This window comes from Polypterus senegalus, chromosome 2 (genome assembly GCF_016835505.1).
Source record: "Polypterus senegalus isolate Bchr_013 chromosome 2, ASM1683550v1, whole genome shotgun sequence".
NCBI lineage: Eukaryota > Metazoa > Chordata > Cladistia > Polypteriformes > Polypteridae > Polypterus > Polypterus senegalus.
The window spans coordinates 62,085,607-62,102,897 of NC_053155.1; the positions used below are offsets into that span (position 1 = coordinate 62,085,607).

The following is a 17,291-nucleotide window of genomic DNA, read 5'->3' on the forward strand; positions in this document are numbered from 1 at the left end:
TGGACATTTAATGAACTTAAAATAGGGGCATGTGATATTGAAAAAATGATATCTGAATATTTTCTGAGATTTTGTCAATAACGTTAAGTAGACAATATTTTGCCTTTGTAAAAGTGTTATCATAGGCTTGGCTTGCTTTTTCTAATAGGGTATTAAGGAAAACATGACTTATTTACTTAATTAAAACTGATGAATTCAAGTAAAAACACAAAAAACATCAAAATCACAAGCACCAAGTATTTCTGAGATCAAACAATCAAGTATGAGTAAACCATTCCAAAGTGGCCTACAGGATTTACTTTGTAAAATAATATACCAACAAAAGACCAACAAAATCTATTACAAATAGAGCAACAGACAATTTCCTTCATGCAAACAGGTCATGAAAGCAAAGAAAATAAAATATTATTCACTATCAGACCTGGCGCGCTTTGCTGCATGTTTAACTGGCTAGTTTTGGCAGCGGATCGTGGTTTTTCCAATCTAGACGTCCTGTCTTTTTCAGATTCTTTTAACCGCCTGGTTTCGGCAGCCAATCGTCCTTTTCCCAATCTAGAAATCCTGTCTTCTTTAGATTCGTTTAATCGCCTGATTTTGGCAGCGATCCGGTTTTTTTTTCTAATGTAGAAGTCATTTCTTGTTGGGATTTGTTTAATTGCCTGGTTTTGGCAGCCAAGCGCTTTTTTTCCAGCCTAGAAGACCTCTCTTGAGATCCGTTTAATGGCCTCGTTGATTGCATGTCTTCCAAGGTGGTTTCAATACCCATTTCTTGCTCGGAGTCTTCTCCCCTTTTATGAGTGACTGTGTAAGTACCGCGTGTACTAAACAGTAAATTAGTAAAGGAGAAAGGACTAAACACTAAGGAAAAAGAACAGCAAGACCGTGTCAGCTGCGGAGCTAAGCTCAGAGGAAATGAAGTGAATGAAATGACGTGAATGGGAGGGGAGATGATCACGTGACTCCCCCACCTGCCTTAACTCTCAATCCCTCCACAAACACAGTCTCTCGGATCCCAACTTTCCTTAATATAATACTTATGTACATGTGATTTCTCCGTTTTTTTTATTTTTTAATAAATTTGTAAAAACCTCAAGTAAACTTTTTTCACATTGTCATTATGATGTGTTGTGTGTTGAATTCTGAGGAAAAAAATTAATTTAATCCATTTTGGAATAAGGCTGTAACATAACAAAATATGGAAAAAGTGATGCGCTGTGAATACTTCCCGGATGCACTGTATATATATATATATATATATATATACACACACATACATACATACATACATACATACATATATATATATATACACATACATACATATATACAGAGAGAGAGAGAGAGAGAGAGATCAATGAACTACATGACATGGATAAGCATTCGCTGCACTGCTCTATGTTCATCTATTCACTAATCTTTGCTCTCTCTCTCCATCTTCTGTAGTAGCAGTGGAGAATGGCTGACCGTGAGCTGCAACGGGTTGACGGGCCCTTGAGACTCATATTCAGGAACACCTTAGAGATCTGAAAGCTTGCTTGCAAAAAGAGACCTCAGCTGCAGCCACGATCAACTTAACTTATCTCCTCGTGGCAACCTCAACTTTATGCCAAACTGTATGAGCTCATGAGCCCAAGTGAGTTTTATCTATGCAACTCCTCGACAGAATGATGACAATGACACATGGCTGTTTCAATGTTGCAGGCGGGGTCTCAAGACAAAATGACTTGTGTCAGCTCAGGCAAGCATCGAACTCCCTGATTGCTTTGACCCTCTTCTTTCCCACCACAGTACCGGCAGATCTTGGTGATGTAGTTGTTATTGGGGATTCAATTGTGCACAACGTTGTATTCCATACCCTAAACAGAAATCTTTTGGTTCTTGTTTACCTGGTGCATGAGTTTCAGACATTACAAGAAGAGCACCGAGAGTCATCGAGAAGCACCAGAACAGGGCTGTTGGAACCGTCGTATTCCACGCAGGCATAAACAACATCCGTATTTGATAGTCAGAAGTTCTAAAACTTCTCAGCACTAATTCAGGCCATGTAAGAGAGGACACCAACTGCTAAAAACATTATTTCAGGTCTGCTGCTATTGGTTAGAAGGTTGAATGAAGCCTACTGTTGACCACTCTCCTTGAACAGCTGGCTGAAAGGCTTCTGCAAAAAACGAAATATTGCCTTTGTGGACGACTGGGATCTCTTTGGGGAGAGACTGTGTTTTTTTTTAGACGAGATGAACAGGCACCTGAAAAGGGATTTAAGAAATCCTCTAGGACTATTATACCATGGAAGACTCGAAGTATATCTGATTGAAAGAGAACATGCTGGGGGCTGAGTGTAAAATAGAGGAAAACTAAACTGCTAGTCCACTACGAAATGCTGAAGGCAAAAATAACTGAATATAACAATGCAGTCTGCCCTGAGAGGCAATCTCCAGTAATCCAATAGTTTTATTTTCAACTATTGATCAACTTCTAAACCCAGTACACCCTATGGAATACCTCCTAAAAACTACTAGTGAAACTTGTGAAGCTTTTGCCTTATTTTTTAAACACAAAACAAATGATATTAAAAATAACAAAGTACTTCTCCCAAAGTTAACCTAATTGAATCCCAGCATACCCTTTTAAGTGAGTTGAATTATTTTAACGGAATAAATCTCCACCCGTGTCCTTGATCTAGTACCAACAGGCTTAGAATGCAGCAACCGGAATCTTATGCTCAAATTTTTTTTTCTAGTTCTCTCACCAGTTTTAGCATCATTACATTGGTTGACTGTGTCATTCAGAATTTATTTTAAAATACAACTAATGGTTTATAAAGCCTTAAATAATCTTGCTCTGCCCTATATTTTGGAATGTCTCCCAATACTCCAAGTCTTAACCTCAGATCCTCAAATGGTGGTCTGCTCATTATTCCTAGAACCAAGCTTAAGGGTTTGTAAGGCAGCCTTGTGTTGTTCTGCACCTAAAATCTGGAATACTTTACCCCTGTTGAAATTCACCAAGCTAACTCTGTAGAACATTTTAAAAAACTGCTAAAAACTCATTAGTTTAATATGGATTTTTCGTAGCTATACTTAAGTTGTATTCCCAACAGAAGATATGGGCAAAGAATTATATTCTTCAGGGATCTGAAGTCTGTACTAATGATCCTCTACTATGGTGGAAATCTGTGCTACCACCACCTGATCTAGGCACCATGCAACCCCCTGAGATGATGGAATGAAGGTGGGTCTCTCAGCTGCTTATGAGACCAGCTCCATCAAATTCCATTATGTGAATCATGAAATCTATGAGGTTTCATTTAGGAGTAACTATGTTAGGAAGAATGCCCAGTAGGTGCTGGGTGGACCATTGGCCTTGGAACCACTATAGATTTTATTTTAGTTTTTTTTTGTCCTCACCTTGCTGTGTTGTTATTTTTTCTTTAATATTATTACTCATTTTTAATTTTTTTTCTCCTCTTACAACTTTTTTTGTCATCTTGCTGCATGAAAATGTGATAAATAAATAAATGTTGTTGTTTAAAGTGAACCGTGCAGCATAAAAGCAACAACAAAAATCAAAATGTTGTACAAAGTACTATAAGTCACTAAATCCAAACTTTAAAGATCTGTCAAATGCTGCAAAAGAAAAAAATATAGTATTTGTGGAAGACAGGGGACAGCACTGAGCCCCAAACACAACTGACACACAGTCACAGATTAAATAATAATGGATTTTATTCCTCCAAAGACCTTATACAGGGTGGCGCATGAAAAACTTAACCATCTCCGACTCCAACGTCGATGTATATTTCTTAACCCGTACACGAAACGAAACATATGCAATACAAAAATCTGTACTTACTGGTTAAAGGAGGAGCTGGAAATGATTTCCTTGTGCGTCAATACACTTTTCTGCATGCTACACTATATTGTCATAGACATGATTCAGTTCAGCCGCTCCAATTTTTCCAATTTCACTCCGACTATTGTCCTTCAGTTCCTCTGTCATTGAATTATTGACATACACTTTTCCCTTCAGATTGTCCCACAGGTAAAACTCACAAATGGATAGGTCCGGTGACTTTGGTGGCCAAAAACCTTTGCTGACAGTTCATTCCCCTGTGAAGACGTTGTCACACTTCTCGCGAGTCACTTTATCGAATTCACATGTCACTCCCTCCTATTGAAAGATGGTGTATCCACTGGCTCATAGCTTCCTTACTAATGTACAGTTGGGGCTGCTGACCCCTTCACGACAACGAGGTTCCGCAATCGCGACAGCGCCAGCCTGTATAATAGCTCGAGCCAGCCAGTCGGAGGAGGTTCAGTTTTTTGTGCGCCACCCTTTATGTAATACATATTTGGAGAGCGAAGGCTTCCATTTTTTTGGGATGTCAGACAGTACCATATGGCACTTACATATTTAATGCAAATGTACAATAGGCCTGTCAAATTTGTCAAAAAATAAGGCTGGAATATTCCAAAACAAAATAAGCACATTTTTGAATATAGATTATGTAGTGGAAGGCATTGCCAGTATATGTGGCTCGTAATGCTTTTGGCTCATTTTTGTGACTACCTTTGCGGCTCACTGTCCTGACAAGTATCATGAGGACACAAGGTCAAGTTAGTCACAATGCAACATTGTGAGAATAGCAAGCGAAGTAGAAAAGCAGGCAACAGGCATGCACATTGAAGGTGGGCTTGGTTTATTATTTTGGAGGTGTCCAATGAGCAGCAGCAGGGTACAATTAATATCACAGCACTCAGAATAAAAAGCCTATTAGCAACCTGTGGAGTCACCAGGAAAAGGGACTCCTGTGTGGCTTAAGGGATCGTCATGGTATCAAGTTATGTTACGCACAATCTGTCTAGTTTTTTTTTTCTCCTTTTCATATGCAGAAATATTTAAATACAGGTAGCATGCGTATTTTTTAACTACACTTAATTGTTTCAGGCATCATAGGTCAAACAAGCACCCAGAAAAAAAACCCAGAGACTAACTGGACTAACTGTAGGAAACAGTGTGTTGGCTCTTTAAAGTGTGGATTTTAAAGTGTTGCAGTAAAAGGTGAATCAGAATTATTGCAGTTATCTTCCCTTTGCTTTAGTGGCAAGGTCTTGGCATTAAACAACAGTCAGGGATCACATGTTTAAGATTAAATGGGTCACAATTAGATGGCTCACTGAGTGCTACATTTGTAAACCAATCCAATGTCTCATGAAAGTGGCTCTCAAAATAGGTGATGTGATTTTGAACAGAAAAGAGAAATGGTGCTGTTGTTAATCTGACCCAACAGAAAGCAAGCTTCCAATTATGAAAAGCTGCTATGTTCGTGAAAACATGAACTGCAAAATATGCACTTAATGAAAATGATGCATCATAACCCATCAAAAGTAGGTGAAAAGGATTGCTGTTAAATGAATTGATAACATAGTGCCACAGGAGATACACATTTCAGTACTCAACACATATGAATCAATACATTTTCCAAACAACACTAGTAGAAGCACGCATGAGACTGCACCATCAGAACTGCCACAGAATTTTAACATCGTAGCAGACAGGAGCACATTTCAAACACATCTCTACTGTCAACTTAACTTAATCATTAAGCTTCAGTTACCTTGATCTACTGAGCTCCAAAACCAATAACAGCAATTTTAGCTTTTCATCTTCTCTCGGTGTCAAGTCTTTTGTTGAGTTTCTTTTGCTCAATCCTTGAACCCTAGTGGTTTAAACTTCACAGACTGAAGGAACTGAGGGAGGGTGTTTAAGATTAAGCCCTGAGGGTGTAGCCTTTGCACTTCAGGATTTTAGTGCTACTCACTACAATCTTTTTATTAGGCTGTCCCAAGGTGTGTATTCTAATGTGAGAATCACGTCTGGCCCTGCAAGACTAGCTACGTGACTCAGTGGATGCAAGAACTACCAAGGCATTTTTGATCATTTTCTGTAAAATGGCTGACATTGTTGAAACTTTCAGCTCACACAATGTTAAAACAACAATTAAGTTGTAGATAATACATATTTCACACTCCAAATTCCAAAATTGCAAAGAATAAAGGTGTTCAAGTGAATCAGAAAAGATATTATTGTATGTTTGAAATATTAAGGCCTAATATCAGTTACAGGTATTTGTATGCTGACTGAAACTGAAGTGCAAAAAGACTGAGCTAGCAAGGGATGTGCAATATTGGAATTAAATGATATTTTGCATCCTTTAAAAACGTATTTGTAAAGGTCTTATTGATCTATGCTTGGTCTTGATAATAGGATATTAATTGTAGCTTTCTAATGAGATTAAAAACAGGTCTTTTTTATTAACTTAAAACTATTATAATGAGAGCATATTAAACAGCAACGTACCCTTCATGTAAATAAGATAGAACCCAAAGAGAATAATCATAACCAATTATAACTGAAATACAGGGCATGAACATTACAGACTGGATAAACAAATTGCTCTGCTGTAAAGTGAATTGTGTAGCATACAAGCAAGAACAAAAATCTAACAATGTACTAGAGTGAAAAAAGTTCTGTCATATATTGAACAAAGAAACACAAACATAACATTTGCAAACAAATGACTAACTTCAAGTTCTGTCCAATATTGTACAAAGATATCAGAAAAAATAAAACAATTGTAAAATTCTACTGAGGAAACTAAGTTATGTGACAGAAACACCAGTCTGTTCACATCATCTGGCAACAGAGCAGCAGAGTTACATTTTACAACATTTGTTCCAGTTCTGAAAGCCCTCTCAGAAGGGTTGCCTGAGCCAGGGATGCACATGTACTTGCAAGTTTGCCCAATTTGGAGATATGTACTTCTTGTATTTTTCCACCACTCAAGTGGATCTATATCACTGTCCACTTCAGGAGTCATCAAGTAGCTCTTGATCTCTTTTTCAATGACAGTATGCAGAGACTCACCTTCTCTGAATTACTTTTTTTTTTTAAATAATAATAAAAAAGCTGCTAAAAGATTTTTTTTTTTTGCTCCCTCCTCCCTCCCCTGCTACAACTTTTGCAGCAATAGAGGTGGATGGAGTGGGGCAAGGATCTGTGTGAGCGCTTTAAATAATAGAAAAAAATGCTTTGGAATTAATGACTCCCAACCAAGACAGCTTGCACAATAAAACACGCCTGATAGGCATATACTTCTTGCGGAAATAAAAATAATCAGTTTGAACAAATCACATAATTCGTCTGAACGGGTTAATAATTTAATCAAACTTTTTTTTTTTGCCTGACACCTTCAGTACTCACTTCGCAGATGGTGAAACAAGTAAGTTGTCAAGCTGTCTTTTAATGGCAAATGATTTCTGCCATAGTTTCCAGATTGCCGTCATCTAACCAACATCAGTCTTTTCAAAGCCAATAATCCACATCTTGTGATTAAGAATGTAGATTGTGAGGCTGTTTATCCCCTGGCGCTGTTTGCTCACTCAGTTTTAGGCTGCTACACTAGCTTAAATTGTGGTACAATGACCGTACAGTAGTCTATCCCGTTAGGTTATATGAGACGGTGAATGCAAAGACTCTCAAGGTGTGCTTTTGATTGTTTTAATTGCAAACTGAGTAAAATACAATTTCAGTTTGCATATCATTAAAACAACAATTAAGATATCCTTGAGATAGCTATAAAAACACAGAGGTGCAGACATTATATAAAACAGTACTAGAATTTCATTTGGTGCCAGGAGTTGGTCAACAACTTAATCATTTAGAAAGGCAGTAAATACAAAATAATGAATGCCTCCCATCCTAGTACATGTTGAGCCAAACAAAAGTATCTTCACTAACCTGTTGGTTGGTGGTCTGTGCACAGGTATACTTTAAAAAGAACAGCTCAAAAATCCCTCTCTTACCTGCACAACTGAGCTCCTTCCTTCCATACTTTGCTACACACATTCTAATTCCAAGCTTCTCTCTCCATGGTGTTGTATAGCCCAATAGAGGCTCTGTTCCAGGGTCATTTCTGGAGTCAGGATTCTTTTTGACAGATCTTTTGGTGAATACTTGGCAACATAATACTGCTGATCCCTAATTCACATTCAAAGGAAAAGCATCCAAGACTTCTCCTTTATCGTGACCTATGTTAAAATTAACTGTGTCTTAATTTTCTGTACTGTAGTTCCCTGTTGGTGTAAAACTGACAAAGGAAATAAAGCAGACCCCTCAGCACTTCCTTTCATTCAGTGCCCTTACTAATCTACTTCCGGGATACCAGCTTTGTGGAAATGGGGCAACGACCCCTAGAAGGCCCTTGTGTGGCTTTTCTTGGAACATAGCCCTTATCTTGCCCTTTCCCTGTTTTCTGCCCTCCTGGTGCCCTTCTGCCCTGCTGCAATGATGGGTGGATAGCTATCACTCCAGCAGGCTGTTGACAAGAATAGTGAATAACAGATCATACTGCAAGTCTGATTGACACAAATCTCTAAAAGTGTTAACAGAAATTCATTGTTGAAAGAAAATAATGTAAATGGTGACTAATTAAAGAATTGACTTTTAATAAGTATATCACAACTAGTAAAATGTGGAAAGAATTATTCTTCCAAGCAACTAATTTTAAATGATAAAGTAACAAATAACAAACAAACTGAAAAAGGACTAAAGAAAAATCAATATTAATTCAAAAATCAAGCCAGTATAAATAATGTAAAAGTATTTTTATAACTTCTATTATCTTTTGAAACATTACTCAATTTAATTGGCACACTAAAAGTATTCATTATTGATAGAAGTGTTTACTTAAATTCCAAAACGAAACTGTTGAATGGAATTTGAATAGATAACCCAATAAATAATATAGATATATTATGTTTCTACAACCTGCAGTCCTAGCTTAGAAAACATCTGGCATCTCTCCAGCTATTATAATAGACTGAAAGTTACAGTAGATTCAGAAAGTATTTAAACCTCTTCACATTTTTCACATTTTGTAGCCTTGTGCTAAAATCATTTAAATTAATGTCTCCACATCAAGCAACACTCAATACCCCAGTGACAAATTTGAAACAGGATCTTTAAAAGTTCTGCAAATTTATTAAAAATAAAAACCAAAATATCACATTGACACAAGTATTTAAACAGTTTGGTATGACATCTGAAATGTGGCTAAGGTGCATCTTATTCTATTTATCATCATCAAGATGTTTCTACACCTCCTTTGGAGACAACCTGTAGTAAAATAATTTGACTGTACATGATTACGAAAGGTACACACCTATCTATAAAAGGTCTCACAGTTGACAATGTGTATCAGAGCAAAAACAAAACCATGACGTACAAGAAACAGAGCTAGGGGTGGCTAAAAGGAAGTAAGTTCTCCAGCACTGAAGGTCCCAAAACCAAAGTGGTGTCCAAAACTGGAACTACCTCAACTCTTCCTAGAGATAACCATCTGGTCAAACTGAGCAATCCTTGGGGAAAGGCCATAGTAAGCAGAGGTGACCCAGAACCCAATGCTCATTCTGTCTGAACTTAAGAGATCCTGCATGTAGATGGAAGAATTTTCCAGTAGGACAACCATCACTGTAACACTCCACTAATCAGGGCTTTATGGAACAGCGGCCACACACATGAAAGCCCTCTTAAGAGTTTGAAAAAAGGCACCTAAAGAACTATCAGACTACAATAAATAAGTAGTTTTATGAAACCAAAATTAAACTGTTAGTCTTCAATATTAAGCATCACATCTGGAGAATCCAGGCACCACTCATCACCTACATAAAACCATTCAAACAGTGAAACATGGCGGTGGAAGCATCAGCATGCCATTGGCAGGGACTGTGAAAAAGACAGGGTTAAGAGTAATCTGAATGGAGCAAAGTACAGAGATACCCTTAATGAAAACCTGATCCACAGTACTCTGAACCTGCCATTCAACCTAACAGAGCTTAAGAGGATCTGTAGAGAAGAACAGCAGAAAATACTCAAATCCAGGTCTGAGAAACTGATGCAGAAGCAGAAACAGTAATCAATAGAATGGGATGCACCTGAGCCACATTTCAAGTGTTATAGTAAAATAGTAAAGGACCTAAATACTTATGTTAATGTGATATTTTGGTTTATTTAAAATACACTGGCAAAGATCTCTAAAATCCTGTTTTTGCTTTGTCATTCTGGATAATTAACTGTTGCTTGATGTGGGGAAAATTAATTTAAATGATTTTAGCACAAGGCTGAAACAGAGCAAAATGTGAAAATGTTAAGAGGTAGTAATACTTTCTGAATTCACTGTAAACACAATTAACAAAAAAGCATAAATACTAAGACTAGATAAAAATATATATTTTTTATTTACCTGTAATTCTCCTTCCCACCAACCACCAGGATTCTTTTTTCTAATAAGTATCAGTTGCCCTGGAGCAAGTGTAAGTTGCTCAGCACCTGTAGCTGTGTAGGGTGCAATAACTTGAGCTATTTCTTTGAGGGGAAAAAAATAAAAGAAAAACAGAGTTTGTTTCTCTTTTTGAATGCAGGAATTCATGAAGCTTTGACAGAATATTCAACGTAACTCAGTTGTAAACTTTCTACAAAAATTTTCAAAAATCTAAAGTATTATGATAAACAAAATTACTGTAAATTAGGGATTTTAAAACTGAGAAAAGAATATAGTTTAAATTGAGCATCTGCCTTTCCAACATCAAACCATCATACCATTTTGATCGCTTCTAATCTGAATAAGACGTGATATGTCAAAATATTATGTATGACTATTAATAGATTACTACCCTTGAGATATTATAGGTTCCAAAAAGAATTTAAGATTCCAAATATTTAATATACTACTAAATGTGACAAATAGTTTGTGTAAAATATCTTCTTTGTATTTGCTAGATATAATACTCATTTTACACAATGTGAGAATCAAATGGGTTGCCAAGCATTATTCATTGCATGGTCACATTTTTTATGCTTAATTCCAGTCTCTGAGATAGCATTAATTCAATACAAATCTCAATGTTCACTACACTGTGGTGCTGCTGTAGCATAAAAAATACTTTTCCGAATCAGTGGATCAGAAAAGGTAGACTATTGTTGTTAATATTTGGATGTACTACAAATATTTACACATTTTTTTTACAAAATGAGCACAGGTTGGTGGCTTGCATAAGGTCACAGAGGCAGAGAGTGAAGTATATACTTGTAGTTTAAAATCCAATGCCTTAGACACTACAACTCAACTGTGTGGACCAATAGTCCTGACGTAATACTTATATCCTAACACCTCTGGTTATTTTCATGTTGGACAATGTGAAAACGTTTTTAGGAGAGAGGGGAGAGGAAAAAAAAACACAAAACAAAATCATTTATAGCTTGGACTAGATTTTACAGGCATGAACTTGGTATTGCAAATATGATTATTATACCTGTTTAGCAGTCATGTATCTAGGTATCTAAAGCAAGGCGTTTGAATAAAGAAAGCTACATAACTATTTACAGTTGTGCTTAAAAGTTTGTGAACCCTTTAGAATTTTCTATATTTCTGCATAAATATGACCTAAAACATCATCAGATTTTCACTCAAGCCCTAAAAGTAGATAAAGAGGAATCAGTTAAACAAATGAGGCAAAAATATTATACTTGGTCATTTATTTATTGAGGAAAATGATGGAATATTACATATTTGTGAGTGGCAAAAGTATTTGAACCGCTAGGATTAGCAGTTAGTTTGAAGGTGAAATTAGAGTCAGATGTTTTCAATCAATGGGATGACAATCAGGTATGAGTGGGCACCCTGTGTTATTAAAGAACAGGGATCTATCAAAGTCTGCTCTTCACGACACATGTTTGTAGAAGTGTATCATGGCATGAACAAAGGAGATTTCTGAGGACCTCAGAAAAAGAGTTTTGTTGATGCTCATCAGGCTGGAAAAGGTTACAAAACCATCTCTAAAGAGTTTGGACTCCACCAATCCACAGTCAGACAGATTGTGTACAAATGGAGGAAATTCAAGACCATTGTTACCCGCCCCATAGTGGTCGACCAACAAAGATCACTCCAAGAGCAAGGCGTGTAATAGTCGGTGAGGTCACAAAGGACCCCAGGGTAACTTCTAGGCAACTGAAGGCCTCTCTCACATTGGCTAATGTTCATGTTCATGAGTCCACCATCAGGAGAACACTGAACAACAATGGTGTGCATGGCAGGGTTGCAAGGAGAAAGCCACTGCTCTTCAAAAAAACATTGCTGCTCGTCTGCAGTTTGCTAAAGATCACGTGGACAAACCAGAAGGCTATTGGAAGAATGTTTTGTGGACGGATGAAACCAAAATAGAACTTTTTGGTTAAAAAGAAAAGTGTTATGTTTGGAGAAAGGAAAACACTGCATTCCAGCATAAGAACCTTATCACATCTGTGAAACATGGTGGTGGTAGTATCATGGTTTTGGCCTGTTTTGCTGCATCTGGGCCAGGACGGCTTGCCTTCATCGATGGAACAATGAATTCTGAATTATATCAGAGAATTCTAAAGGAAAATGTCAGGACATCTGTCCATGAACTGAATCTCACGAGGTGGGTCATGCAGCAAGAAAACGACCCTAAGCACACAAGTCGTTCTACCAAAGAATGGTTAAAGAAGAATAAAGTTAATGTTTTGGAATGGCCAAGTCAAAGTCCTGACCTTATTCCAATTGAAATGTTGTGGAAGGACCTGAAGTGAGCAGTTAATGTGAGGAAACCCACCAACATCCCAGAGTTGAAACTGTTCTGTATGGAGGAATGGGCTAAAATTCCTCCAAGCTGGTGTGCAGGAATGATCAAAAGTTACCAGAAATGTTTAGTTGCAGTTATTGCTGCAAAGGGGGTCACACCAGATACTGAAAGCAAAGGTTCAAATACTTTTGCCACTCACAAATATGTAATATTCAATCATTTTCCTTAATAAATAAATTACCAAGTATTATATTTTTGTCTCATTTGTTTCACTGGTTTCTTTTCATCTACTTTTAGGACTTGAGTGAAAATATGATGATGTTTTAGGTCATACTGTATTTATCCAGAAATAGAAAATTCTAAAGGCTTCACAAACTTTCAAGCACAACTGTAGATCAATTATAATCGGACCAGCTTAAATAATTCATTCAGCAATAACACAGGCGATCTTAACCTAATACACAAACAAATCCTAACCAACAACTCAGTAATAAATGCACACTGCCATGAATTAAAGCAACAAGCTCTGAAAGAAAAAAAAATTACAAAAATGTCATCCTTCAAAGATTATTGTTTGAACAATATACCAAGGATCTTATATAAAAGATTTTTAAAATACTCACCTGGCTTCTTTCCTAGGCTTCCAGTCTTTCCAGCTGATCCTACGCCCTAAAATTTGCAAAGGAAACCTCAGTAAATATAAATAATTACAAATTTAAACTTTCACATAAAAAGGAAACAAATTAACCAAAAACACTTCCTTAAAATATACTGAATACAATCTATAGCATATTAAATGGGTCAGGAGTGGCACCGAAAATTGTCACCAATTAAAACTGTCTATGGAAAGGTACAAATTGCAAATTTCATCAATACAGCCACAAAAATCATTGTCAGTGCACCATTTGAGGAAACCGAGAATATCCAAAGTCACTCAAATACTCAATAAAGTGAATTGCTAAAAACATTGCGTTAAAAATATTTTTTAAGTTTGCTTGTTAGAAAATAAAGAATATACACAGGATGCAAACTGTTGGATATGCCTATAAATAACATAAAAATGACACTTTTAATAACATAAAAATGACACTTTTAAATGCATCTAGACAAGCCTGTGTATTTCTGTTATACGAATAAAGATCAACGGATGAAACGAGCCTTCGGTGGTTTTATTTCTGGAAATATTTATCTTTCCAATTTACAAATTAAAAATATTTTTTATATATTAGGAGAAAAAACTAAGATCACAGAAAATACATTTTCATCTCAATATTGCTACTCTTATTTATGTATCATCAATAAAGAGTTAATAATGTCTAAATGTTTCATGAGAATATAAACACATTAGAAGTTTCAGGTTGTGTAATAATGTTAAATTAAAAAAGGAGGATTTCCATATTATTATCTAATGACTTTTTCACAATTTACCCACTGTGAAAACTGCAAAAAAGTTTCAGGAAAAAATGTCTTTTTTCAAAATTTCTGCTTAAATTTCAAAATTAATCTTTGCAATAATTATAAAGTTTAGATGAAAATTTAAAATAAACTAGACAGAGTTGAGATACCTTTTCAATTATGAAATTAGGGATATGGTTGATCTTTTCTTTTTTCTTTGAGCTTAATTTATTGAGGGTAAATATTAACCTTAAAATTACATTGGTTATAAGTATGTTTACCTCAGATTCTTTAGGTTTAACATAGTTGGATGGGAAGACTCCAGTTTTATCTCCAACCACTCCTGTCCACCAATCACCTTCTTTCTTTGTGACAAGAATGACATCTCCTTGCTGAAATGTTAGATCCCCTTGCTCATTGCTTTCATATGTATACATTGCAATATACTCTGTGTGGGAAAAACACTATTAAAATTTTTATATTTTTCCATGATTAAACAAAAAAAAAAAAGACAGAAAAAGTCATAGTTACACAAAATAGAATTTCTGACTAAATACTGACAATTTACTTTGGCAAGTAATGAAAGAAGTTGAGGCAAATGACCTGAAATACTGTATTCACACTCATTTAATTTAAAAGTGTCTAAGACAAAAAGTGGCAGTCAGAAACAATTAAAATTGTATGTGTGAGAATTCAAAATGCAAGAAAATGTACAACTCCAAAACATATTGCATGAAACCACATTAAACTGAATTTTGTGTTGCAATTGGCTAGATTTATGAACAAGAGCAATCTAATTGCTCTAGACACTGGACTTGAGAATAACTTTAAAAAAATATATGTAATGGATGTAATCATAGCCAATAATTTTAATTTGCATTATAAACCTTGTTTACAGAAACAGTCTTGCACTTCTGTTCCAACTTAAACAGCCTTTCAAGTATCTGTCTTAATTGAAATACTTTATTAATCAGAGTGCTATGTTTAAAAATGTATATATAAAAATGATAATTAAAAAATACTTTTCAGTGCCTCATAATCTGATTTGATTTCAGTATTACAACTGTTTTAGGTTGAAGTTTGAAAAGTGGTGAGGAAAGATATATTTTCATGTACACTTGGTTCATCAATACTTTTCTGAAGTCAAGATCTTTGAATCAGATCTGTGTACCTCAGAAAGAACTTTAGCTATATATTCCGGTTTTGTTCAAAAAGTGTTACATAAGCCTTTAGGCCACACCAAATGCTGTAAAGGAAAATAAAGGATAACAGCCCAAACACTTCCTAAAGAATGGACTTAACACTAGAATTACCAGAGCCTACGAAAAAACTCGTAATTCCGTCCCACCTTAAACTGCTTCTTAAATCCCTTCACACCTCTCCGCCAGCGCCCTTTGTCTTCTAAATGTGCTGATAAAGAGAAGCCGGCTATTCCATCCCCCCACCAATTTAGAACGTGCACGAACTTCTCTCAGCTCATGCCTTGATTGAGTATCTGGGAGTGAAGTGGAGTTTTAGAGTGAAATAATAGATCGTTGTTTGGAACACACGCATTTCATGTCTGTTCCATTTCTACAGTAATCTGTGTCAACACATTGTTAAAACAGAAACTTTTTTTATATTCTAGTAGTAGATGACAAAATGTAGGCATAAACTATATAATGTATGAAGCCTGAAGTCCAAATAGCAAAGAAACATTTTCACAAGAATAACACAATTGCACTTTTATTCAAACATATAACTGCAGAAAGAAAAAGCGCCTTAACATGCGACATTGACACCAGTTTACTGTAACTGACTCCGTGGTTCAATAGATACAGCCCCCGCTTGGGAATCAAGGGGTCACGGGTTCGATCCTGCGCCCCTCCCGTTTTCAAATAATATTGCATTAGTGCGATTATATTTTCACATGTGCAATATTATTTGAAAACGAACAGCGTCAGATCGGGTGTGAATTTATGCAGGAACTGGAAATTCTCTGATGCGGGACCTTCCCCAGGGAAGAAAGTACTAACGCCCCCCCCCCACCCGGTTCTGACACACAGGCGCTGGCGAAGCTGTCTTCTTCGTATCTCACCGTCACTTGATTTTCTTTTTATTCAGTTTTATTGAGTGTTCCTGCCAGTCCCGCATGTTGCTGTATGCTGGATATGTTCATATGTATTGTCTCTTTCTTTCAGGTGTGTAATAGAAACCACAGCATAGAGAGAAGTGTGTACACTGCTTCTTACAGAAAAAGGCGATGGAAAAAGTGCACTTGAATAAAAGTGCACTTTTGTTATACTTTTACACCAATATATGTTCCTGTGTTTGAACGACACGGGCAGATGGGGAGTGTCTGATGATTGCATATAGCGCCGAAGTTGGTCTTTACCATTCTTTCTTCTGCATGTCCTGGGGTGCAAAAGAAAAAGCATACAGCAGGAACACTCAATAAAACTGAATAAAAAGAAAAGCAAGTGACGGTGAGACACGAAGAAGGCAGCTTCGCCAGCGTTTGTGTGTCAGAACCGGGCGTTAGTATGCATCGTGGTACACTGCAGAGCTATAGCGTCTTTAGTGAAAACAGCCGTGTCAGATGGGGTTGTATGGATTGATTCTGAACGCGACTGAGAGAGTGAAAAGTGAATAAAAAAAAAAGCTAACCTTTACAAAGATCATAAATTGCACCGGCTGTTACAGACTGAAATCAAATGTATGTTTTTATTCTAAAACAGTAAGACTAAGAACAGTTTACTTCTCAAAAGGGAGGGGCGCAGGATCGAACCCGTGACCCCTTGATTCGCAAGCGGGGGCTGTATCTATTGAACCACGGAGTCAGTTATAGTAAACTGGTGTCAATGTCGCATGTTAAGGCGGCTTTTTCTTTCTGCAGTTATATGTTTGAATAAAAGTGCAATTGTGTTATTCTTGTGAAAATGTTTCTTTGCTATTTGGACTTCAGGCTTCATACATTATATAGTTTATGCCTACATTTTGTCATCTACTACTAGAATATAAAAAAAGTTTCTGTTTTAACAATGTGTTGACACAGATTACTGTAGAAACGGAACAGACATGAAATGCGTGTGTTCCAAACAACGATCTATTATTTCCACTCTAAAACTCCACTTCACTCCCAGATACTCAATCAAGGCATGAGCTGAGAGAAGTTCGTGCACGTTCTAAATTGGTGGGGGATGGAATAGCCGGCTGCTCCTAGCTTCTCTTTATCAGCACATTTAGAGAACAAAGGAC

General features: G+C 36.5%; 1 protein-coding gene across 6 annotated transcripts in view; it reads right to left on the minus strand.

Annotated features, from left to right (window-relative positions):
- Positions 1–17,291, minus strand: part of itsn1 (intersectin 1 (SH3 domain protein)) — a 331,858-nt gene that overhangs the window by 84,473 nt on the left and 230,094 nt on the right. For all 6 annotated transcript variants that reach the window (XM_039743834.1, XM_039743835.1, XM_039743833.1 and 3 more), the window contains 3 exons: positions 14,336–14,502; positions 13,283–13,328; positions 10,304–10,425 (listed from right to left, as the gene is read on the minus strand). In XM_039743834.1, the coding sequence (XP_039599768.1) occupies positions 10,304–10,425; positions 13,283–13,328; positions 14,336–14,502 (335 nt within the window). The remainder of the gene's footprint in view (positions 1–10,303; positions 10,426–13,282; positions 13,329–14,335; positions 14,503–17,291) is intronic.